Source organism: Lissotriton vulgaris, chromosome 6 (genome assembly GCF_964263255.1).
Source record: "Lissotriton vulgaris chromosome 6, aLisVul1.2, whole genome shotgun sequence".
Taxonomy (NCBI): Eukaryota; Metazoa; Chordata; class Amphibia; order Caudata; family Salamandridae; genus Lissotriton; species Lissotriton vulgaris.
Window position 1 is genome coordinate 847,883,897 of NC_141694.1, and position 27,110 is coordinate 847,911,006.

At 48.1% G+C, this 27,110-nt stretch overlaps 1 protein-coding gene across 1 annotated transcript in view; it reads right to left on the reverse strand.

Annotated features, from left to right (window-relative positions):
- The window catches only part of CRIM1 (cysteine rich transmembrane BMP regulator 1), an 891,430-nt gene that overhangs the window by 16,602 nt on the left and 847,718 nt on the right, over nt 1–27,110 (reverse strand). Inside the window, exon 14 of the mRNA XM_086926868.1 lies at nt 8,591–8,785. Within this exon, the coding sequence (XP_086782994.1) occupies nt 8,591–8,785 (195 nt within the window). The remainder of the gene's footprint in view (nt 1–8,590; nt 8,786–27,110) is intronic.

Consider the following 27,110-nt stretch of genomic DNA (forward strand, 5'->3'; position numbering starts at 1 on the left):
TGAAAGGATTTGAGCGACGTACCAGACATCACTTGGCCTAACTGCGAGATACCTATTGCATCCCAGCCATCGAAGCCTGACAATTTAGAGAGTTCAGGTAGCATGCCGTTCCGCCATAAAGGTGTTTCTGCGGTTAGTCGGCCCCACCAGCCCACGCGACGCAAGGCCTGTCGCCATATAGCAAACACGAGTTTAGTAACCCTTGGCAGCGAGTTACGCAGTCGGGGTGAGTATAGGATGGTATGGAGCGAGTTATCGCCCATCAAAGCACGCTCTAGGGCATAGGCCGGGTCCCCACCGTCACAGTACCACCATTCGTTCAGAATAAGGAGATGAGCGGCCTGGTAATACGACTGCAGATCCGAGGTGGCCAGGCCTCCACAGTAGGTGGACAAAAAGCATGTGCGCAGTGCCACCCGGGCAGAGCCTCCCGCCCAGAGAAAGCGGCCCAGCACTGAGTTAACCTGTTTAAACCACCGAGGTGGGATAGGATACGGATGGTTTTGCAGCTGGTAGAGTAGGCGCGGGAGCGCAACCATCTTGAAAATGGCAGAACGGCCAAAGATTGTCAGGGGCATTCGAGACCAAGTTTTGACGTCTGTCTGAACTCGTTCCCAGACGGGCTGCAGGTTATGGTCCCAGGCAGTGTCAGCCGAGTCTGAGAGAAACACCCCAAGGTATTTCAGCCCATTCGTGGCCATCCGTAATCCTGAAGCCCAGGGGTCTGTCACCGGGTCTCCTGATAGCACTCACAGGGTGGACTTGTGGAGGTTGAGATACAAGCCCGAGGCCTCTCCAAATTGGTGCATGATCTCCAAGACACGTGGACCCGAGCGTTGCAAATCAGTAAGGAAAAAGAGGACATCATCCGCATACAACGCGATTTTGTCCGACAGGGTAGCATTCCATACAAAGCCCCGTATCCGTGCATCCTGGCGCACTCTTGCCGCCAGGGGCTCCATGGCCAGTGCAAAAAGATAGGGGGAGAGCGGGCAGCCCTGCCTGGTTCCTCGGCCTATGCGGAATGTCTCTGACACCGACCCGGCGACCCGCACCGAGGCTGTAACATCAGTGTAGAGGAGCTTTATATAGGATAGGAAGACCGGGCCTAAGTTGAGCCAAGATAGTAAGGTAAATAGGTACGACCAGCCAACCGAGTCGAAGGCCTTGTTGATATCGGCCAGCAACAACGCCGCCTGGTCCCCCAGGGCTCCAACAGCGTCGACCGCCGCCTGTGCGCGCCTGATATTGTGTCGCGTCGCCCTTTGGGGCATAAAGCCTGCCTGGTCCGAATGGACTAAAGCAGTAATGTGTGGAGCCAGACGGTTCGCCAGAGCCTTGGCCAGTATCTTAGCTTCAGTATTAATTAAGGAGATGGGCCTGTACGAATCATGGCCATCTGGGGGCCTGCCAGGCTTCTGAAAGACCACTATTTCTGCATGGCGCCAGTCTGGTGGCAGCAGACCCCGAGTACGGGCCGCTTCCAGCGCTCGGCGGTAGTGTGGTCCCAACTGCACATGGAATTTTTTAAAAAACTCACACGGGTAGCCGTTTGGTCCAGGGGCCTTACCGGCATTGAGTTGCCCCAATGCGTCTCCCAGTTCCTCCGCCGTGAGGGGTGCATCCAGGGCCTCCCTGGTCTCGTCCGACACCGGCACCGGCGGGAACTCCGCGAAGAAGCGGGCCAAGTCGCCCTCAGGCAATTGGTCGCGTGGGGCATACTGGTCTGTAAAGTACGTGGCGAAGCTTGCCGCCAATTCGTTTGGGTCGGTTAGAACGTCTCCGTTGTCGTTCGTGAGACCCGGTAGTACGAGGGGCTGGAAGTTGTGCTGGCACAATCTATGGAGCATGGAACACGACTTGTCCCCCCATTGATACACCCTACTTCTGGTGGCGAGCCACGCCTGTTTGGCCTCATCTAGCAATAGGGACGCGTACGATTGCTGTGCCTGCAGGAGCAGCCGCAGATCCACCCCATCACCACCAGTACTGTGTTCTTGTTCGAGGGTCGCTACTCGGGCAGCTGCCTCCGCAGTATGTTCCCGTCGCTGCCGACGGGCCGCCGAGCACCATGCAATATCGACTCCCCGTATGGTAGGTTTCATAGCCTCCCACACCACACCTACGTCGGCACCCTCCACCAGGTTCTCCCGCCAATAATGGTCTATGGTTTCTCGTAAGTGCTTAGTGTACGCCGGTTTCAGGAGATGCCACGAGGACATCCTCCATCTAAACGGCTGCCGTTTCTGAAGGAGATCTATTTTAACCGAAACTGGGGAGTGGTCGGACAGGCCCCTCGGCAAGATGTCTGCACCCTTCACCCTACACAAGTATTCTCCAGGTAGAAATATATAATCCAGCCGCGAGAACGAGCCATGTACTGCTGAGACATACGTATAGTCTCGGGTTACAGGGTGCATATGTCGCCAAGCATCCACCCAGCCTAGCCCCTCACTCATGGCATGCAATCTGGTGGGCGGAAGGGAGGGGGGGGTGGGGTCGGTCACCTCCTGACGTCTCCGGCGATCCACACTCACGTCCATCACGTCATTCCAATCACCCCCAATCACTGCCAGTGATCCAGAGACATCTTCCCACACCGCAAACAGCCGCTCTGCCAGGGCCCACTGCAGGGGAGGGGGGGCGTATATACTTCCAAACACCACGGGCTCCGTACCCACCATGCCCTTAACAAACAGGTAGCGACCCTGGGGATCCACCCACTGCTTCTCGTGCACATACGCCACCCTGCGGTGTATCAATATGGCCACACCCCTGGATCCTCTGGAGAACCCCGCGTGGAAAACCTGCTGATATCCAAATCTCTGTAGGCCCAGTGCCTTCGTGCCCATCATGTGAGTTTCTTGAAGCAGTAATACATCTGCCGCTTCCCTTTTCCCCCATCGCAACACCGCCCCCCGTTTAATCTTGTCTAACAATCCCCTGACATTCCACGTAACCACCCGCATAAAGTCCACAGGGAGTCGATCGGTCGATTTAGCCATAATCAATCGGAGTCCACCATAAAAGCCCCCTAGGCCCGCACCACCCGCCACACACCACACAAAGCATCATCTTGGTACACACATGCAGTACACTAACTACCCCATGAAAAACTATCAACCCCCTCGTCCCGTGATCTGCAACAGTTCCCATCCCCAACTCAGCAGTCGCCTCCCCGACCGCCCGTATCCCGCCTCCCCCCACCCTATACCTCAATGAACCATGAAGTACCTGTCGCGGCATGGGTAGTCTCGAGCCCAAAACCGAGGGCCCGGGCCCACCCATACCAATGGATCCCAACATCCCAAACAGAAAAACCGTAAACACACCCCCCTCCCCTCGATGACCCACTCACAACTAGGAGAGTGGTAGCCCTTATATCGTAGTCCCCAAGTCCCAAACCCCACCAAAAACTCTCCCCCCAATTAGGAGATCAAACCAGTACTATCTCAGAGCTGCAGAGTGGTCAGTAGTTCACAGGTCTCAAGCGACTCAGCGCACCCAGCCCGGAGTCACAGCATTACTAGCAAAAAAATTGGAGTCGAGGCTCCGGAGACTTCAGTGATCTGTTCCCGACTGCTCCGAGTCTTCTGTTCTACCAGTGCCCTGTGAGCCATCCACCGAGGCCGCACGCCTGCGAGATTTAGAGCGTTTGGACCGCCCACTCTTTGTCGTTTGGTCTCTCTGCGCCCGCGGTGAACCCTCAGGGGTGCCTGGATGAAGTCCAGGCTGAGGATTCGGTCTGACCCGTACTGTTTCATCCGTCCACTTGAAAAGGTCTTCCGGGGTATCGAAAAACAGTGTCCGTGACTGGAATATCACCCTCAGGCGCGCCGGGTACAACAGGGAGTATTGTAGCTTAAGACCTCTCAGCTTAGCCTTAGCCGCCACGAAAGAATGGCGCTGTTGCTGCACGAGTCTAGTATAATCAGGGAAAATCATGATCTTTTGATTTTCAAACAGGAGGGTTTCCTTGGTCCTGGCTTCCCTCAGTATAGCGTCCCTGTCGTGGTAGTTTAACAGCCTAGCGATCACTGCCCTAGGCCGCTCGCCCTCAGGCGGCCTTTGCGTCAGGGCGCGGTGTGCTCTTTCGATAATAAAACAGGCAGATAGCGACCCCGGGGGCATCCATGACTCCAGCCACTGTGTGAGAAAGTGCTCCATATTGCCCTTGGCACAGCTCTCCGGAAATCCAAGAAAACGGAGGTTGTTACGCCGTGCCCGCCCTTCAGCATCCTCCACCCGGAGCGCTGTGGTTCGCTGCGCGTCCTCCACCGCCGCCATTCTCTTCTTAAGGGCACTTACATCCTCCTCCATCACTGACACCCTGGACTCGGCTTCCGTGATTCGTGCCACTGCGTTTCTAAGATCCTGGCGCAACAGGGTTACGTCTGCGCCAACTGCCCCTATCTTTGCGTCCAGCATGTCTCGTGACTGGGTTATAGCCGCCATGAGGGCTGCATTGTCCGGCCCTCCTCCTGATGGACCACCCCCCGACGATCCAGGGCCCCCACCGGGGCCAGTAAATTTGTCGATGGTCACCTGCTTGGTGGATCCACCACCTCCCCTGGTCATGATTGTCCGGGTGGATGAGGGCCACTAGGGTCGCCGGACCACAGTCGGGGAGACCCGAAAGAAGTCCCTTCGGTAAGGACTAGTGGCAGTCGAGAAATAGGGGGCAGGCGTCAGCCACTTCCCCCAGGAACAGCCCCCCCAGCCGCCGCCGACCAGGGCCCCCCGTGGCCCACGTTGCCCCTCAGGAGGCGCGAGGACTCCCAGCGTCCTGCACTGCTGCGCCGTTAATGTCACTGAATAGCGGGCCCGGGGGGTGGGGGGGGGGGGGGGGGGCGGGGAGGGCCACTACTCACAGTTGCTGCTCGCCGGGCCACCGGTCGCCCTACGTCCGTCTGCCTCCGACCAGGGTCTCCAGGGGATGCCAGTCACTCCTCCAGGCCGCCGGCCCCGGCCCGACACGAGGCCGCGAAAATCGAGGTCCCGGCTGCGCCAGGCCACCAGGCCGCCTCCGCTGCCACTGTCCACTCGTGGCGCCTGTGCCTCTCTCCGGCCCAGCCTGGCCCCAGGTGAAGGATCGTCGGTAGTGTCACGGCCTCTGGGACAGCCAACACCGCGGCCGCTCCCGGGCCAAGCAGCGCACTCTGCCGCTTCGCTAAAATCGAGGCCCCGGCTGCTCCGCGACCACCAGGCCGCACCTCGCCCCTCTCTGCTCGGTTCTGTCCGGGGGCACGAGATCACCTCCGAGCCCACCGGATGGTTCCCGGCGCCTTCAGGAACATCAGCCGTGGTCCGGTGGTGGGTTTGTGGGTTTGGGGACAGGATAACTCGTCGGATAATCGGCGGGCCGGCGGGAGCTCTAGCAAGCTGCGACCGCCATCTCTGCTTGCGTAGCCACGCCCCCCTACCCCTTTTTATTTTAATTTAATTTTTTTATAATATTTCTCTTTACACTCTGTAAATATGTGATATATACTTGTCCAAGCCGAATCGCTGGTAAAATGGAATCGTGAGAAAATCTACTATATATATATATATATATATATATATATATATATATATATATATATATATATATATATATATATATATATATATATATATATATAGAGAGAGAGATAACTCTAACCACTAGTACATGTAGTAGACCTTTGTACTCACTACCATTCCTATGTGATTCTTAGAGTTTATCCATTTGTATCTCTTCCTTGAGTGACTTTACAACTTGTACATTTGCAATGTTTTCTATTTGTATCTCTTCCCTGTGTGACTTTACAACTTGTACATTTGCAATTTTTTTTCCTGTTTGTATCTTTTATGTAACTCATGTAACCCTAAGTCCTTATGTATCGCAACTGGTTCTTTTGTAAAGCGCTCTGACACCTTCGGGTAATGTTCGCGCTATAGAAAATCGCATTAAATTAATTAATTAATTAAAAAATCCACCACTGATAACGGTTTGCACCCAAAGATGAATACATTCTTGATGGACTAGCCCTGCATGGTGAACTAGTCACGAACAATAATGGAATCTACTTTAGGAGTCGTTCAGAAAGAGACAAAAGGTAAACAGTTTGATTAATGTAGTAACAGATTCACATGGAACGTTAAGGAATAGTATAAGAAAATACACGTTTGTGCATGCGTATACCTACCCTATATAGGGCGAATAAGAGTATAGCAGGCATAAACAAGTAAATATTAAGATTCAAGATGGTTGCAAACTATTATTTTATTCCTTCTGCGAGTGAATCCAGGGTTTTCACCACACTGCTAAGCAGTTTCCTCCAGACCAGGATTTATAGAAGGATGAGGCAGGTGGGAGCGGATCCAGCCTACAATGAAGAGATCTGGACTGGTAGCGAGTATGGAGATTTTGCTGTAGGAAGCGGGGCACATACCGTGAACTGCATACTGAGCAAGGCGCGTTGCTCTGAACGTGATGTATCTACCAGGCCTGTATAGCTGCGGAGTTAAGGGATTATTTACTTGCTCAATTATCTTTAGAATGCAAATTACTTCATGGGATGCTCTGAGGTATATATCACTGGTGTCATTTACATTGACGGGTACCAGGTTGATGTTGGCTTGTACCTTTGCGAAAATCCTAAGTAAAGAGAGATTCGATATAGACATCTCATAATGCAGAAAGGTTTCTGAATACGTATGCTGGACAGAGATTGGACAGTGAGCTTGATGTACCGGAGTCCATTTAAAGGTTGGCGATGCCATTAGTATACAGAGTTCGAGGAGTGTAGAAGATGAGGTGCTGTTTAAGGTGATGTGTGAGACGGGATAAACCTCATCTATGGGGCATTCCATTATGAAGGCCTTGCTGACCGCTGATGGAGGCCATTATGAGAGGCACAATGTTCTTGTGCATGGGTGGCTTATAGGGTTGGGGATTCTAGATTCAGGCATTTCCGTGCTTGTCTTTTGAAGTTCCTTGGTTGACCAGGGTGCTTAATATAAGTAACATAAGAAGTACAGCCTTTTTGCCTTTCATAAAGCCTTTGTATCGTCCACAGTGCTATTGCAGAGTCAGTCTGTTATTGTGATTACTATTCTTTTCCCAGGGTCTTTCCCGAGATATTGAGTTGGATATGCGGGATTTCAGCTCTGGCGTCATCCACCTAACTTTCAGATGTTAATGGCAGATTATGCTGTCCTTTGTTGGGATGATGTGTCAAGGAACAGTGTTAGCCAGTGACGGAACTGCAGAACGGACATGCTGGGCTGTTAGTCAACAATGAATCCAGTTGAGCAGAGAAAGTGTCACTGTCCAATTACCTCCATGCACAGGTTTACATTTCTGTCCTAGAGGCTGCAGATCTGGCTGACTGGGAGGCTAGCTGGAGGTTCAGCTGGAACATAGCATGATAACACCAGGTCACAGGAGTTTTTCAGTTCCTATGATGATGATATTCTGAGGAGCTAATACTGCGTCCAGAGTATGCCCGGCTCTCTGGGTAAGGGTAAAGACCACTTGGACTCCTGGGTATGAGTGAACATTGCCCGAGTAACGATTCACATCCTGGAGCACTGAAGTTAATTATGGATTCAATACGCAGTTATCTTTTGTGGATGACGGCTACTCCTATGCAATAATTTACAGTATGTCATCATTCATGCAATGTATGGGTTTAGAAATTAACACTATTTGCCTAATAACAGAGTAAAAATATTTTTAAATACCACAAAATGATAAAAAGTGCAAATGTTTGGGTTCTGGAGTAGCGTGCTTCTCACCAAAAAGCGCTTCAACGCCTCACCAGGGGTAGCAAGCGCTATAAAAATGCAAACCTTTTCCCTCTTCTATCCCTCCACTATCCTTCTCAATCCAAGTAACAGACTAGCATATCCTCCGCTCAAATTACTTTCATATTTCACTGTACTAATTCACCACTAATCCTCTATGGGTTCCGGAGTAGCATGCTACTCCCCAAAAAAGCATGCCAACACCTCATCAGTGTTAGCAAGCTCTATATCAATGCAAACTTGTCCCCTCTCCTAACCCTCCACTATCCTTCTCAATCCAAATAACTGACTAACATATCCGCCGCTTAAATTACTTTCATATTTTCACTATACTAATTCACCACTAATCCTTTACGGGTTCCGGATTAGGGCGCTACTCGCAGAAAAAGTGCCATGACACCTCATATGGGATAGCAAGCGCTACATAAAGGCAAACCATTTCCCACTTCTATCCCTCCACTACCATTCTCAATCCAAATAGCTGACTAAAATATCCACCACTCAAATTACTTTCATATTTCACTATACTGATTCACCACTGATCCCTTATGGGTTCCACAGTAGTGTGCTACTCACCGAAAAAGCTTTTCGGGGTAGTAAGCCCTATAGAAATTCAATTACAATACAACAGCAGTGTTATGTAGATCAGCTGCCCAGCTGCAATCTGTACAACTTTAAACTACTGCTTGGAATAAATGTCCTTCCCAGAGCTTTCAGAAAAGCAAGCAAACATACTGCAAGCAAGCTCGGTCTGCCGCGCTTCAAAGGTAATTATATGGCCAAAAAGAGAACGCAACGAGGTCAGCAGCGGTGTTACCTGGACACATTGGACAGCAGCTTCCTTCGACATTGATGGGCTCCACACAGGGCAGGGCTGGGCAGCTGACCGTCGAGCACAGGGTCTGGCCCTGCAGGCAGTAGCAGTGCGTGCAGCTGTCGATGTCCCACCGCTCCTCGTCGGCGTACGTCTTTCCGTTGAAATGGCACACCACCTTCTTTGGTATTGTATCTTCTGTTGGAAGGCAATAAAAGGCGCCATTAAATGAATGACTGAGTTGCCCAAGAAACACAACACCTAAAAAAAAGGCCAAGCCAAGAAATCTGCCATCATTTTAAGCTGCAAGCAGCTTGCACAATTGAAGAAGGTGGCGCGGGTTACACTTCTAAAGTACTTGATAGGATAACATGTCGATAAGGCACACAAAAGGGACAATTCAGATTGAATAAGACATTTGTGAAGCATTTGTTTTACTAGTACTATACAAACCAAAATAAATTAATTGGATAGATTGACAAAAATGTGAATGAATTTTGAATGAGCTTTATGGTGAGATAAGAGAATAATCCCAAGTTTAATGAGGGTCGAGGCCACGAGTAGGCCCCCAGCCATAAAATATACAGACAGGAAAAAGTGGTTTCCAGGCACCCTAAACTCGATTACCACTGGCTAGCGCTACAAAAGAGGTTGATGTTTCGCGTGAACTCCGTGAATTCTATCCCCCGCTTCCCAAACTAAAAAGTACTTGTGGGGCAAACGTAGGTTAAATACCTAGATCTACTATTTAATAATGTCAAACAGCGTTTCTGAAATGCAACGAATTCAAATAATCCACTATTTCTTAGCAATACAACTCAGGGCTCCGACCACTAGATGGCAGTCATGCACTATCTAATGTATAATTGGATCCAGTAAACATGCTTGTTAGGTAGCTACGTTCTTTGTAGGTGGAAAGAAACCACAAAAAAACAAGAACAGGACCAAGGTTTTTTTCAGACACACAAACCCCCCATTGTGACCGCTTCCTTGTAACAAAATTACAGACATATATTCCAACAATCCGCAGCTAGGCTAGCAAATTAGATACTCGCTAATATTTTCAACTCCAACTACTACCCCAGTTATCCAACTCATGGTGTATCAATGTGCACATTATTCTACCGTTTTATGCATAATACACTTTTGATTCAAGCTCATTTATAATTTCGGAACATTACTTTTTGTGGAACATAGTAGCTGTGAAATGTTCAGATCGCCTGATTAGATTCAACATGTCAGCACCTTCTGCAGTAGCACTGAACAATAGAAGGAAGGTTGCAATCATCTACCTAACAATGCCCGCATGCATTCATAGAATTCTGTGTGAAAATGCATGCTAACATTAGATTATAATTCGAATTCAATAATACTTGTCGACTGCCGACAAATTCAAATTCAAGCATGCATTTTAATTTAACACTCTACCCACCGCCGCTTAACAATATCGCTGTTCTGACACTGCATCATAGTGAACCAAACTTAAGTCACACTTCGAGACATCTTAGGGATTGTGGGGGCCCTGGGCCAAACTTATTTTGGGGCCCCTGTTCGGGACAGATTTGAATTTATGATCTCGTTTCAGCTCTTTCATGCCCTTTTTGGCTAGGCTGCTGACAGGGCACAGGCACATCAGTCCAAATTCTATGTGTTCTTATATTTAATATAATATTCAGGGATAGTCAAGTGTGTTTTCAATATTGTAACACAGCATCAGCTCACTAATATTGCAAATAATCTCGGTGAGGCCCCTCCCATGTTCTATGTGAGGTTCTGTTTTGCTCTAAAAGAACAATCACAACACTTCTCTGCAAAATGTCTGCAATAGACTCCCCACACACCACCACCTTTGAAAATAAATTAAAGGAAAACGTCATTTAAAACAATTTATTGAAGTAGTATTCAAGGTCATCGGGTGAAAACTGTCTGCAGAACAGAGCTGGCTCTATCAGGGGGCCCCCTAAAAGGCTGGCATCGTCGGCTAGAGCCCACTTTGCCCATGCATTTAAACGTCACTGGAGACTGCATTACACCCAATAACGTTTGCGGAAATGACACAGAGCCTGAGGTACAGGACCCTTTGGAGGTCCAAACTCTGCGATTCACAAAACCACAGGTCCTGCAATAACAAACGGGTATTTTACAATGTACAAAAGACTTTTTAAGAGTCAAAAAAAATCTTTCAGGCTTATAAAAGTTTATTTCGCGAACATTTCTGAAATACAAAGAGGTGGTGGCCAAAAGAGAAATCCCGTGATTGTTTATGCATCAATAGTTGGAGACCTTCACTGCAGACGGAACACCATTATGCCGTTACCGAGTCTCGAGTTGGAGTGCTAACCTATTCGCAAAGGGAAAGCTGCTCTTGTGGGACTACTCTTCCCCCTAATTTTACCCCACAATATATTCCCAAATTGTAAACATAATTTTTTTTTAAAGCAGTAGCTGTACCTTTTATGAGCTTTCTCTGCTTTACAAAACAAGCATTTGCAATGTAATAGGTCTAGCATTTGCCAGGGTTGGAGCTATTGGCACTGTAAATGACTATCTTTTACCCATGTGTTTGGAGTGGAGTGGACGTATAAACAAGCATTTGCAATGCAATCGGTTTTGCATTTGTGTAAGAGCTCTTGGAGTTGAAAATGATAATATTTTACTTTTTTTTGTATGCAGTGAAGAGATGATATTTGCATAGTGCTATTGCCATCCATATGAAATCTCAGACTGGAGAAGCAGAAAATGGGAAATAGGTTATGAGGGAGAGGAGACAAGAGTAATATGCTGGCTGGGAAAAAAAGTAACAACATACAAAAAAAATATCAAACACCCTTAGGGAATGCAACATTAAGTAAAGCATATGACAGGAGATATATGTACATTGATCTCCCACTAAGTAACACTAGCACACCGGAGACATGTACACTGAACTCACTCGATGACCAACATATCAATCAATCAATCAGGGGCTTTTAAAGCGCGCTACTGACCTGTGAGCGTTTTAAGGCGCTGGAGGGGTTTGGGGGGGCAGCTCCGGGTCAGCCAAAAAGCCAGGTCTCGAGAGACTTCCTGAATGTGTGCAGAGTAGGTGAGCGTTTGATGTTGACAGGGACTCGTTTCAGGCCTTGGCTGCAGATTCTGCAATGGCGAGGTCGGCGGAGTAGAGGATTCTTTTGGGTACGTGGAAAGAGACTCTTTAGTTGAGGTATTTAGGTCCGATGTTGTGGAGGGCCTTGTAGGTGTGGGTGAGTAGCTTTAGGGTTACTCTCTTCTCGACAGAGAGCCAGTGGAGGTCTTGCAAGTGTTGTGTCATGTGCTCATGTCGTGGGGTGACAAGGACGAGTCTGGCTGCAATGTTCTGGATGGTCTGGAGCTTGTGAAGCCGGGATTTGCTGATTCCAGGGTGTTTCTGTAGTCCAGTCTGCTAGTTATAAGTGCGTGGGTGACTGTCTTTCTGGCTGCGGGGGGGGGGGGGGGGGGGGGGGGGGGGATGGGATCCACTTGAAGGTCGTGCGTAGAGAGTTGAAGCAGGTGGAGGCGACAGCGTTGTTCTGGCGAGTCAATCATGGTGAGGGAGGAGTCTCAAATGATGCTGAGGTCCGGGTGTGGTCCGTCGGGGTGGGTGAGTTTGAGGGCGGAGGGTTCACCAGGTGTTGTGCACGGCGGTGGGAGAGGGTCAAAGGACAAGGACCTATGTCTTCTACGAGTTGAGCTTTAGGCAGCTAATGCTCATCCAGGCTACAACGTCATTTAGTCCTTCCTGGAAGGGGAGTCTGGTGTCTTTGGCGTTCTTCGTGAGGGAGAAGATGAGCTGGGTGTCATCGGCGTAGGATACTATGCTGAGCCCATGCTGTCTGATGATGGCAGCGAGGGGGGACATTTAGATGTTTTAGAGCGTGGGGCTGAGCGATGCTCCTTGGGGGTTCTCCACAGTTGATCTCTGTGGGTGCGGAGAGGGTGGGTGGGAGTCTGATCCTTTGGGTTCTGCCAGCGAGAAAGGAGCAGATCCAGTCGAGGGCGGTTCGCCGTATTCTGGCGTTGTGGAGTTTGGCTGCAAGGGTGAGGTGGGAGAAGGTGCTGAAGGCAGCGGAGAGGTCTAGCAGGATGAGGGCAGCTGTGAGGCCCTGGTGGAGAAGCACGCGGATGCTGTCAGTGGCGGCAAGGAAGGTGGTCTCAGAGCTGTGGTTGCTACGGAATCCGGACTGGGAAGAGTCGAGGATGGTGTTCTCTTCGATGAAGGTAGACAGCTGGGTGTTGACAATTTTCTCTGTAACTTTGGCTGCAGAGGGAAGGAGAGAGATGGTCCGGTAGTTTCTCAGGTCCGTCTGGTCTGCGAGGGTTTCTTGAGGAGGGGTGTTGGACTTGGGCCTTTTTGCAGGGTCATCCCTGAACTTTTTGCCTTCCTCCTATTTTTTTTCTGACCTGTTTTTGTTGGTTTTATGACTCTGGGCACTTTACCACTGCTGATCAGTGCTAAAGTGCATATGCTCTCCCTATTGTAAATTGATGTATGGATTAGTGAGTCCATGATTGGCTGATTTGGTTTACTGGTTAGACCCTAGTACAGTACACTGAGTGTGCCCAGGGCTTGTAAACCAAATACTGCTAGTGGGATTGCAGCACTGATTGTGCCACCCACAGACGCAGCCTGTAAAAATGTGTCTCAGGTCTGCCATTGCAGAGCCTGTGTGCAGTCTGGTACTGCCATGCTGACTGGGCAAGTGCACCCACTTGCCAGTCCCTAAACCTTCCTTTTTCTTCATATCAGACACCCCTTTGGTAGGCCCAAGGGCAGGGTGCATTGTAAGTATAAGGTAGGACATGCCCTGGTGTGTGTGGCATGTCCTAATAGTGAATTACAGCCATTTTCTTTTTTCACTATTGCTAGTCTAGCTGTTCTCCATAGGCCAGAATAGGCAGTTAGATTATTACATCTTATAATCCTAACTGACTCAGTTAACATGGTAGAAATTCAAGTATAGTATGCCTGAACTCAGAATGACAAAACACATCTTTTAGTGAAGTTGATTTTAACATTCTGTGTTTGAAAATACCACTTTTAGAAAGTAGGTATTTTCTTGTCTAACTACCCAAGCCTGCCTCTGCTGGGTTGTGCATTCCTTGTCTGGAGTTTGAGTGACAGGGCTGGGGGATTCCAGGAGACAGGTTGAGTCAGCCCTGTGGTGAATAAAGAGATCTGCATCTAGATGGGTAGGAGGAGTTGCACCTGGTACCTGAATAGGATTGTGCCTTCCCTCCACAATGCTGGCTCCACCTCCTGTGGGGCATCTGATGTTTCTGCCCTGCACTGTGAAAGGAAAGAAGGAGGCATGTAAACAGAGTGTTCCAGAACTGGTTTCGACTAGCCAAAGGCCCCTCTGCCCTCAGAGGACAAAGGATTTTGGGGTATAAGTATTGGGACCCTCATCCCAAGAAATTAGATCACTTTTGGAGTACAAGAAGAAACCTTTGCTGAGGAGAGGAACCTGGAGAAACTGAGGAGAGACTATCCCTAAGCTTAAGTGCTGCTTGGGGTATTGGCCTGCAGTGGTTGCCTGACTGCCAAATAAAGGAGAAAGGACTTTGTGTGCACTTTATTCAACTTGTGAAGGATTTCCAAGGGCTTGCGAAAAGAGCTTGCCTTCTGCTGAAGTCTCAGGAACAACAGATTTCAACCCTTAGCTCCCGAGAGTTCTTTGGACGTGCCTGCTGCTGTTTCGGGCCTTCTGAGGGACTGTGTCGCAAGGAGCTGAAAGCGCGACTCAAGAGGGAAAAGCACGTCGCCGTCGCAGCCGATGTGGTTGCATCGTGGATGTCGTCACTATAGCGGACGCATTGCAACGCATCTCAAGAGAAGTCCTGCAACCCCGAAGAAGCGTGTCGCCGTCGCAGCCGCTGCATCACTAAGTAAGGATGTCGCCGCTGTAGCTGTCGCATTGCACCGCATCACAAGAAGCACCTCTCATCCACGAAGCGTGCCGCCGTCGGAGCTGTTGTCGTCACATCACTGAACAAGGGTGTCGTCGCTTCAGTTGTCGCATCGAGCAGAAGCGTCTCGCATCATCGGGGAAGAGTTTCGCCACCAAAGCTGCTGTTGTCTCATCACTGAACAAGGGTTTCGCCGCTGCAGTGGACGCATCGAGTTGAGACTTCTCGCAACATCAGAGAAGCATGCCGCATCAGGAAGAACTTCACGTCTTTATTTCTTTGCACCAGATCTTTGCCGTATTTCCATCATTGCAAGACTTTCATTGCCCTGAGTGTCGTATCTTAAGGTACATTGACTCAAAGTGTTACATTTTAAGAACTAAAGAGAACTAAGCTAAAACTACCATTTTAAGTACAGTATTGTCGATTTTTGTCGTTTGTGGTCTTGTGTTAAGTCTATGTAAAGAATACTTACTTTTGATAAAACCTGTGTGGTGTCCATCTGTAGTGTTGTCACTTGATTACTGTATGTGTTCACAAATGCTTTACACACTGCCTCTGAGATAAGCCAGTCTGCTCGTCCCAAGCTACCAAGGGGGTGAGTAGGGGTTAATTTAGGAGTAAACCTCCTTACCCTGACTGGAGGCAATGGTCCCTATTTGTCACAAGTACCTACCTGTGCCAACTAGAGACCCCCAAATCTAACAAGGGGCTTAACCTTTGCCCGCTTCCAGTCGTCCAGGAAAATGCCAGATTTGATGGTGGTGTCGATGGTGCAGCGTGGCTCAGGTGCTAAGGTGGCAGCAGCTCTGTAGAAGATATGAGGTGGGCAGGGGTCTGTGGGGGCTAGTTTGTGGATGCTCTTCATGGTTGTGGTGGTATCTTCGGTGGTGAGGGGTGTCCAGGTGGTGATGGAGGACTGGCTGTCATTGCTGGAGCGGAGAATAGTTTCTGGAATGAGTTCGCTGAAGTTGTCGTAGAGGGTAGGAGCCAAGCTTGTTGCAGAGGTCCTGGGAGGGTGTGACGTCCGCTGCTTCGCTGGAGGGTTTTGTGAACTGCTGGATGATGTTGAAGAGTTCCTTCATGTTGCTGGCATTGGTGAGGATCTTGTTCCGAATGAAGGACCTCTTGGTGGAGCTTATGAGTTGGTGGCATTCTGTCATGGCCTTCTTGTAGTTCTTCTGGTCTTCTGTGGTTTTGCTGTTTCGCCATCGTTTTTCAAGACGTCTGTAGAAGCGTCTGGTTTCTTGGAGGTAGGTGGTGAACCAGGCGGCCTACAGGGGGCATTGTTTGTTGGGGTGGAAGAGGAGTGCGAGTTTGTCTGCGAAGCTGGTGATCCAGCGGTGTAGTTCCTTCGCTGCAGAGTTGGCGTCGATCGTAGCGATGGGGGGGGGGGGGGGGGGGGGGAGAGGGTCATGCATGAGGGTGGAGTTGAGGTAGTCCTCTGATCTTGCTCCAATTTGTGGCGGGCAAGGGGCGGGCTTGTGTGAAGTGGCGGTGTTGAAAGAGAAGTTTACCCAGTGGTGGTCTGTCTAGAGGGGCTGCGAGGTGTGGCTGAAGCAGTTGTTGCTTCTTCCAGTGAAGATGGGGTCGAGGATGGGTCCAGCCTTGTGGGTGGGGAGGCGACGAGCTGCTTCAGTCCCAGGTTGTCCAGGAGGGCGTGGAGTCGGGGGTTGCTGTGGTTTGCGAGGTAGAAGTTCAGGTCTCCAAAGAGTATGTGGTCTGTGGAGGCGATGGCATGGGGTGCGATGAGGTGAGCAATGGTAGTGGTGAAAGAAGCGCTAGCTCCTGGGGGTCTGTAGGCAAGGGTGCCGCGAATTAGGGTTCTGGTGGTTGGTGTTCAGCATAGACCGCTGTCAATTGTTCTGTCCGGGGTTGAGTGCGAGGAGGGCAGCAGAGTCGTAGCGGTGGGAGGTCAGAGATCCAGGGTCCCTGGCGCTGGTTGTTGCCAGGCACATACGGGCTTGCCTTTCGCACTGTGCAGCAGCCACCACTAAATAGGGAAGCGGGAGTCGGAACCGGCAGGGGAGAGGGACCGCGGTGGGATGAGCGGCAAAAATGGGCACAACAACTCCACAGGTACCAACAGTAAAACCGACAAAACACAACTGAATCTTAAAAGACAGAAGGCAATTTAAAGACACAGTTTAACCAAGACAGATAATAGACATAGAAAGCGTTCTTACCTACATTCACAGTGACGCACTAGAATGTACAAGGCTCACCCTGTCACCCTCTCTCATCAGCATACACTAGTGTGCAACCCTAACACGCTACGTTTGAGGCACCAACACAAGACTCCTATATTTTTCCTGCGTCACTTAAACAGAACAATAAGACCTTTGAAGTAACTGTAAGTGATCATAAAGCACTCTGCAATATACCTGAATAAACACATAAATAAGTAAAAATCACACCTTTACTTCACTACTATCACAACACATAAAATTAGACAACGGGTGTCACTGTGAAGCACAAGCAACTCACTTGTGCATCATGCCTGGGTCATATTGTTATAAACACGCACACACATTCAGTTCATAAAGTTGAGTTGCAAGCAAGCGATATTAAATCAACATGGCTGTAATACACACCGACACCACTGTGTATCTGACACACAATACCTCTCCCAAACACGGGCAACAGCAACATGCTCAGGGCCCTGCCCGCCGTGTCTCGCGCGCACAATGCCAGTAGCAATTAATGCAGTCACAGGGCAGCCCACGCACCATAGCCAAGCTGATCCCACAGCAGTTCTGGCCGTGACAGGCCCACCCCGAGTCTGGTGGCGGGGAGGAGCGGTTGCCACCTTCTACTGCATTTGAATTGGAATGCCCTGGGAAAGACCTCTCCCCGGAGAGGAGGGGCTGTTCCATAGTGCAGAGGAGAGGGTGCACTTCACACCCTTTTGTTTTTAGATCCACACATTTTATTCAAAAACATATAGATACTACAAAAAATATACTGTGTAATCCGATCATAAAGTGAAAGTAGTACAGTGGTGCATCTCTAGAATTAAAAAGCGCGATGGAGGCGAAACCATGTTAAAGCTGTGTTCACGATATGGGACCAATAAAAATATAGGAATGCAGAAAGGCACAAGTAACAAATGGTAAGGGGTGGGCGTGGTCAAATCACCCTAACCAAATACGGTATGACTATGAGCAGCGCATGCACGCTGCCAGGCTGGACCTAAACATGTTTGCAGGCTGGCAGGTCTGCTGTTTCCTGCAGACCTACATCCCTGTACTCGTAGCCAGTCATAGGGGTAGCACATTGAGACCTGCCAAATCAATGTTCATCAGGTAAGTCTTTTACTTTCCCTTGCAAATGGATAATTTACGATGCAACATATTAGTACACAGGTTGCATAGCAAACTGCACACTGATTCACAAAGTAGTCCATGTGCAAATTGCTCATCCCTGGTTTTTGAACAGGTGATCGTACATCCGACTCATTGCACCTAATAACACCTGCTAATATAAACTTTATGATGCTTGTTGATATCAAATTATATCCTGCCAACACAAACAATGCATACAAAATTCACATCTAACCTGAACTAACATGTTTAGTGGTAGTACTTGAAACTATACTTACAATTGTTTGCGGACCTCAGTCGTAAAGTGTCATTCACCTCACTTGGCGTTCAAGAACACATTCTGACATTGCATTGTAGCATGTATCAGATGCTTGCTAATACCACAAAGTAAAATTGCTGATAATACTGCACTATGTTATTGCACGTAACAATGTTGTATGATCCCATTTGAACTAAACACGCTTTGCTAGCATATCACTCTACCATATAATAATTGCTGACATCGCGTTGTGTCCAATACTAATGTAACCAAGGTGCGTTTAAGTCTACTTAAATTAAGTGTGCCCGGCAGCAACGGTGTGCCCAGCAACAAGTCACCAGAGTGTGATAAAGAGCATGTCATCATGGTGCAATAAAGAGAAGATCATCATAGTGCGTCCAAGAGCATATCATCAATGTGCGGAGGAGAGCATGTCTTGCAATTGTGGAAGTTGGTTCTGGTGTTGGTGAAATCTTTGGAGAGGAAGAGGATGAGCTATGTGTGTAGCTGGAATAGGCTATGACGTTGAGTCAGTGAGATCTGACAATATTGGCCAGTGGTGTCATGTACATGTTGAAGAGTGTGGGTCTGAGTGATGAGTCTGGAGGTACTCCACAGATAACTTTTTGGGGTTCAGAAGTGAATGTTGGTAGGCAGGCTTTTTGTGTTCTTCCAGTAGGGAAGAAGGCAATCTCTCTGAGAGTGGTTCCTTGGATGCCGATGTTATGCAGCTTTGTAATGAGTGTGTGGTGAGAGACAGTGTCAAATGTTGCCAAGAGTTCGAGGAGGATCAGTGGCGCTGCCTCACCCTGGTTGAAGAGGGCTCAAATGTTATCAGTGGCTGCATTCATAGCTGTTTTGGTGCTGTGCTGGGAAATTCTGGATTCAGAGGTGTCAAGGAGATGGTTCTGTTCTAGATGTTTAGTGAATTGTTAGATTTTTCTAATACTTTGGTAGGGAGATGTGTTGTTAAGTTCGCTGCGGTGGGCTGATTTCTTTAATAGGGTGTTGACCTCAGCGTGCTTCCAGACTTCAGAGAAGGTGGCCTTAGCTATGGGGGTGTTGAATAGGGTGGGGAGTTTGTGGCTCCACCTTGGCTGAAGCTGTGGTGTTGGCATGGGTCAGAGAGGGCCCCTGAGTGGACCAAGTTCACGAGGGAGGTGGTATCCTGGGGGAAGAAGTGGTTCCATGTGGTCAGTCAGTTGTCTGTGGTGGTTCCGGAGAACTTGTGTTGGTTGGAGAAGTCGGTAGGCTTAGGTTGGGGTTTGCAGTTCCTGTGGATTTTGGTGATCTTGCTGAAGTAGTTTGCAAGGTTGTTGTAAGGGGGTGATGTTGTTTGCTGCAGCTGCAGGGTTGGAGAATTACTTGGAGATGTTGAATAGTTCTTTGCTATCATTGGAGCTTGACTCAATGCTTGAAGCTAGGACTTTTCTCTGCATCTCCCACAGCTGTCGGTGGTAGAGGATGAGGGCCTTCTTGAAGGAAATCCTGTTGGTGATGTCCTTGCTGGTGCGCCATCTCCTTTCCAGTTATTTGCAGTGGTGCTTAGCGGTTCTGAATCTGTGTACCAGCTGCCTGCTTGGTAAACGTTCAGTGCTTGTTGTTGCCAATGGGAGTGATGCTGTCAAAGCAGATTGTGATCAAGGTGTTGAATTTCCTGAAGTTTTGGTCTAGGTTGCTGGAGGAGTCTAGGTGGGTGGTGTTGAGGGTGTCTATCCGTTTGGACTCTGAGACTTTGCTCCAGTAGCGATGGGGGGTGCTGTGCACAGTGGGGGAGGAGATCCATAGGCTGGTGGCGTTACAGTGGATGATGGCGTGGCCAGTTCAGGTGAATTCGGTGGCGTAGCTGTACATGAATCAGTCACTGGAGGTAAAGATGTAATCTAGCTTGTGACCTGAAATGTGCAAAGGGATTGTTGACGAGTTGGGTGAGGCGGATGTTGCTCATGCTGTTGAGGAGTGGTTTTGGTGTCTTTAAGGTTGTCGATGTAAAAATTGAGATAACAGAGGAATATGTAGTCATTGGAGTCTATGGCGAGGGTGGCGATTAAATCGGTGACGAAGTTGCAGAAACTAGGTTGTGGCCCGGAGGTCGGCAGGCAAGGTTGCCCCTGATGATAGTCTTTCTGTCCCTTTTTGAGCCTGAAGTTTAGCTGTTCCATGGCTGGGGTGATGTCATGTGTTGTGGTGATGCACTGGATGGATTCCTTGTGTATGATTGTGATCCCTCCTCCTGGCTTATTGATGCGGTTGCAGTAAGAGATCGTGTATCCTTCAGGTATAAGGTATAACAGTGGCAATGACACAGGTGGATTTTGAGTGAAGCCAGGTCTTGGTGAGGAAGAGGACATCAGGTGCAAGGCTGAAGATGTGTTCCCATAGCTCAGTGGCATGTTTGCACAGCGAGCATGAGTTGAGGGGGGCGCATGCGAGCTGGTGTTGTTGTGCTGGTGTGGTCCGCAGTGTGGTCTGAGTGGGCCTGGTTAGAGTACTGGCATGCATGCTGTAGCAGGTGAAATGGCAGTGGGTGCAGGTAAAAGGCCCTATTGTGGAGTTTGGAGTAGCACAGCAGCAGTGTTTGTTGAGGGGGTTGAGGACGCAGAGATTAGTGGTGGTGTCGCTGCGGTGGGTGGAAGGACCAGAGTTCGTAGCACTGGGTGTGAGTCAGGCACGGATGAGCGGAAAGGGGCTTTCCTTTGAGTGCCCTGGCGCACCAGTTGCTCAGCCGCTGCATGGCCGCCATTAAATAGTTCCTGGAAGGTAGAACGGGTGCAGGTGCAGTGGGCATGGCTACAGAGGGCAGGAGTAAGATGCGGGAAGAAGTGCAGGAGAGCAGGTAAAGAGCGGCTGGAGGCGGGTGGTGGGAAGCGGGTGAACAACAGTGGAAGCAGCAAAAGGGGACAAAGGTGGGGCAGAAAAGCATGAGAGCACGGGGAGAGAGACAAAGAGAACAGTGAAGAGGAGAGAGAGCAGAAAAAGTAAAAAAAATAGGGCAACAAAAGAGAAAAGGATGCGAGTGAAAGAGACCAAGAGAACCATGAAGAAGCAGAAGAGGAGGAGAGATGAGTCCAAGAACAGGAGAGAGTGATAAAAACTAAAATGTAAGTCAAGCAACATTGACAGCGGAAGATAAAACATCTGAAAGCGTCTGCTCCAATATAGCAGCAAGTAAGACAAAAACATTGGCAATAATGAATGACGGTTGGGTTGCTGCTACTTATTTTATTTTTTTATCATACCATTGGAGAGAAGAAGGCTGTGCACCCTCCAAACCAGACATTCAACACACAAAGAATACGATAGTCGATACCACCTCTACACTCGGGGGGGGGGGGGCACTGGGCGAAAAGGGGGCAGTATTCAATTAACCTTTACCCCTTGTGTGCATAGCCGTCCGACGTCACGGTGGACATGTGCTGACGATGGCCGGGGTCCGTCCGAACTCCGCCCACTTAATGAAACCCCGCACAGCGCAAACATTTGCGCAGCGCGGAAGGGGTTAAGTGGATGGCAAGACCTCACCCACACCACTGAGACATGCTTCATAACTGACCAGTTTGCCTCCTACACAGATAGGATAGTACCATCTGGGTGGTCTCAAACTCGCAATGAGGGAGCTCCAATAAAATAGTACTGAACAAGTGTAGGATCCAAGCAACACTTAAAACTGCTATTACAGATTGCAGCAGTGGCAACAACCTCCCCAACCCACCCTATGTGTGTAACAATGACTAAAATAAAATAGTAGTGGGTGCCATCACAGATGACACTCCTGCTGCAGGAAAGAACGAAACATAGAAATTACAATGTAATTACCAAGTATAGTTTGCTGTTTTAAAATGGAGCACACAACCATAAACAAATATGCCACAAGTAATTACATAAGATTAACCAAAACTTTAATCACTTTATAAAATATCAAGATGTATTCCATAATTTTGATGCATAGAGAAGGTTATCCTTATTAAAATGTTTGTGAAACAATTAAACCCTTTCCATAACAGAACAAAAAAGGGTGTCCCATGAACAGGTAATAATACATGCCCATAATCATGGCAATGAAGTGCCAAATTACAAAGTGCAGGGCAATACAAGGACAATGCAGACAAGAAAATACATAGTAGGTAACAGCTGGTTATTTCTTATATGACATCCGATGGGTAATGCAGCTGTGTTTCGCTTAGAAAAGACTTCCTCAGGACTGCTATGATACAAGAAAAATGTTCATACTATGAATTCTCACATACAATCAACAATATAGTGCAAATGGGTAGGTCGATTGCAAATCGCACACTACACAACAACTGGTTTATGCCAGTGAGCGTTTCCTCTGACACTTAGTGTTGGGGCATTATACTTCCCCCTGTATGGTAGGTTTTTAACCCTGAGGGTATACTATATACTTGTGTGAATGCCTATAAAGCGAATGGAGGTGCGCAAGGTAATAAAGTCCAGTCTTGTTATTTCAAAGCCTTTATTTGTTCTTTTTTCCCATTGAACATATATCCTTAATAACACATACTGCTCACCCAATGTGTTTCGTTCCAAACAGTGGGAACTTCATCAGGGCTGAAAACCAATTAACACAAAAATCAAATCAAAATACAAATAATACACTCAATTTATGACAAGGAGAACACAGGACATGCATAAGAAATGATCCTATATACAACACAGATTTAAAAGATTGACTATGTAACCATTCCGGACCAATTGCGGCCCCTAGTGGAGCTCAGTCTACCTTTGACAATGACAATGACTGGCCTTAACCAATCGGCCATTTCAAGACTAGCAAATGCGAAATAAGAGTTTTTGAGAAGGACACCACTGACAACAAGGAATTTATTATAACATGATTACATAACCAACAAATGACAATACATTACAGGAAACTAACACCGAAAATATAGATACAAAATATGCACGGGACAGCTGTACCTTGTGCCTTGTCTTTTTGCTTTCTGGGCACTGAATCTATACGAGGCAATGGCTATTTTATAATTGACCCCGTGAATTTAAGAATGACAACTTGACCTTTTATGTGTACGGGAAGGGTTCTAACCCCCTTACCATATAGTGTTGGAACCAGGTTTCAATTTGGGTACCATTTTATTTAACTGTACAGTACTATTTACTCCAGAAATTCGAAACCAGGCTTTACTGGGGGCACTATTTTATATAATAACTGTACGATATTACTCACTCTAGGGATTTGAAAATGGGCATGATGATGCCTTGGGAATTCCCTAAGCAACCAGCACACTGAGCTGGAATGAGAATATTGATTTTCTGGTGAAGATTGATCCTATTGATATTTTTTAGTCAAGGTGAGACCCCAGATCTACGGTGCGCTTTGAAAGCGACGTATAATCTTCCCTTTCCCATGTCTCTCCCCTTCTTCCCCCTCTGTCGGATTGCTTGTTACCGCTATGGACATAAATACTTTAGGGGACTTCTTAGCTACAGTTTGGCTTGGAGGTGAAGTTTTAACTCTCAGTCTCCTTCACTGTCTCTCTCCTTCACCACTTCTTTTTTACTACTTATTTTACTATTCCCTCTTTTTTCTGGTATCTTCCTAGTACCGCCGCATACTTTCTTTGATCACTATACAATCAAGTCTTGAGTCATTAGGGACAACCAAAGTCCGACAACTATAACACTATTTGTACATAATGACAATTTTAAAATTGGGATACTTTGTAAACGCCACTATGGTGCTACACTTTTAATACAGGTCTAATATTTTTGATAACTTAGATACATTTAAACACTGGGTTATCAGTTAGTTAAATTGGTATGTTCTAATGTCCTCTGGTTTTCGATAAAGCTTGCGTACAGTTGTCCCGTGCATATTGTGTATCTTTATTTTCGGTCTTATTTTCCTTTAATGTATTGTTATTTTTTGGTTATGTCATCATATATTAGATATATTCCTTGTTGTCAGTGGTGTCTTTCTCAAAACCTCTGTTATTTCGCATTTGCCAATCTCGATATGGCCAATTGGTTTAGGCCCATCATTGTGATTATCAAAGTCAGACTGAGCTCCACTAGGGGCCGCAATTGGTCCGGAATGGGGACATAGTCAATCTTTTAAATCTGTGATGTATATTGGATCATTTCTTATGCATATCCTATGGCGTTCTTGTCATAATTTGAGTGTATTGTTTGCATTTTGAGTTGGTTTTTGTGTGAAATGGTTTTCAGCCCTGATGAAGTTCCCACTGTTTGGAACGAAACGAGTTGGCTGAGCAGTATGTGTTATTAAGGAAATATGTTCAATGGAAAAAGTACAAGTAAAGGCTTTGAAATAACAAGACTGACTGGACTTAATTACCTGGCGCACCTTCATTCACTTTATCGGTTAAGGATCTGGAACACAGAAGCACCGCAGTACGCCAGGTGCTGGAGTGATCGTGCGCAGGACTCTGGATTAACAAAACAAGCGTGAGGTGCAGATCTAGAAGTCCGCCGTTGGGCTCTTTTCAGTTGATATTTGGCTGAATGCTGTTGGCATAGCTGCCAAGGTTTCAGAATGCTACGTGTGACATTTTCTTAATTTCAGAGTAAATATGAGTGACATTTCAACGACTATGAGTGACACTTTGTCACAAGCAAAATCTATCAATGAAGGTAAGAGAAACATATAGATATCAGAAATTACACCCATACGAGCAATGGTAAACTGTAAGGAGATCTTAAAACTGCAGCAAAGGCCCAGAAATGGAAGGGCGCTAACTGGAGACTCCTCCTTGCAGTCCAGCTACACAGACTATTGATACTAACTCAATTTACTAATCTGAAAGTAATCTAAGCTTTACGTGCAAAACATTATTTCATAAAGTAAACAGCTTCAGTTATGGTCCACAGCAGAACTCCTTACAAGAACTTTATTAACGTTTCTTGCACACTCACTTTTTGTTAATACTCCAGTCTTGCAGCGTACTAACTCATGGGGGCTGGAGGTCACACAGACTCTGAAAATGCCCCTCAATTCTTAATATATTTGTAGCTAAGTGAACGATTAAACGATCAGGGGTCCCCACCGTTTAAAACAGATTTGCATGTAGATACTAAAATACGCTACTACCTGGGAAAAAAAATCACAGGCCCAGACTGTAATCTTGATACCATATGTAATAAAATTAACTCGTACTTGTACTCCATTTATCAGCACAGAAAACTTTCATTTTTCAAGAAGCAACACTTGTTTTACATTTCGGTGCGTACATCACCACAAAGAAAATGCAAGCACCTGACTCCATCTCGTAATTGTTTGGGGTAATATGAGCAGCTCTGTACTTACAACACAGCACGTGAAATTCCGTGGTGAAACACTGCCTTGGATCAGGGATAGGAGTACCGTGTTAGCAACACAATAGCAGGAATCGTTCGATGCCTAGTGACCTGGTGACCAGTGCGTGGGTGGAGGAGGGTGGGCAGGCATTGGCTTTAAACAGGGACAGCCCCTGGTGCGCATAAGATGAGATCTGGAAGAAAGGCACCGCTTGGACGCCTGCGTGCGTGGCAAGGAAATACAAAACTCCCGCCCGCTTGCGTCTGCCTCTGGCCAATCACACGCAGACAGGGTGTCACTTCAGGGTTCACAAGGTAATAGCAGTCCGAGTCTGACTTTGCTATTACTGACACAGACCGAGTTCTCGGCCATAATGATTGCCAGCAGGAATGATTGGAAGTAAACTATGAGTGACTGCATTGGTGAAATTCCCATTAGTATATCTGCGCCGGTTGCCACTCATCCCTCACCACCGAGAATATATCCACGTGTCCCTGGGAGGTGACACCGCCCGGCGATAGGCTAGCATTATAAAACCAATAATAAAGCAGAGTGAGAGATATCACACGCACTCCCTTACTTCCAAATGACTCCCTGGCTAACGCCGACCCGGGAAGCAGCAGCTGCACAGTGACTTCGACTGGTGTGCTGTGGACTGCTGAACCACAAGAGCTATGTCCCTGCCCGGTACTTGTCTCAGCCGCCGGTGGCTTCGGCTCTCAGCGCGCTGCAACTAATTACCATAAAATAATCGCTCCTGGCATATGCGCTGCAGCGCTGCATGTGTTTTAACCAAAGTGCTGCAGTGTCTCAGTCAAATGATTTTATGCCCCTCACTGTAGGCACACTTACTTTATCAGCAACGGCAGGTGGCAGCGAGAGCAGCTACACTGCGGCCTAGCTCGCCTCTCGCTCTCTGTGCCTGGTGACCGTCTCTGCTCTGGGCACCTCGGTTCCGTGCTCAGTTAGCCGCCGCCCGCTCTGGGCCAGGCCAGGCTAGGTTGGGCCGGACACCCATTATCACGGCGAGCTCATTGCAGACAACAGAGCCAATAATCTAAAATTCAACTGCTGCCCGCTCAGGCCACGAGCAACCTACGTACCTGTCCCAGACATCCGTGGTCCGGTCTGGATTCGCGCAGAATCAACAGAGGCTGCAGGCACCACTTAACCCTTTTGCCCAGCACTGCAGTGACCGCGGTTCTCCAACTCTGTTCCGGAGCAGGCAAGCGGCTCCTTGATAAGAGGGCAGCACAACAGGTGCGAGCAGCGGCAGGCTCCATGGACTTAAGTCAAACGTTTGGAGGCACTCAACTCTCTCGAGTCTCCCGCCTCTTCTAAGGACCAGGGACCTCACTTCCTCTGCAGGCAGTCGGACGTGATGAGGTCACATCCGATTAACAATCCCCGGCCCAGTCGATACATTTGTAGCGCGCCAGCTCTCAGAGAGCTGCGCAGTCTGCTGCTGTTAACTCTTTCGGGACACAGGCAGCACCACGAGCACCAGAGAGCCACGGTGACGAGCACAGTGACAGGCGCCGTTGGCTCGCCTGGCAGGTGCACAAATGCGTGACATTTCATTTCAGTGCGGTGATGCGGATCACCACACTGAAATGCGTGGGCGTCACACGTGTTGCGTGACGCTTGGCAGGACTGTGTTGGGTACGAATTCAATATCATGCACGCTTAAGCAACCCAATCCAAACAGATTAGGATATTGGT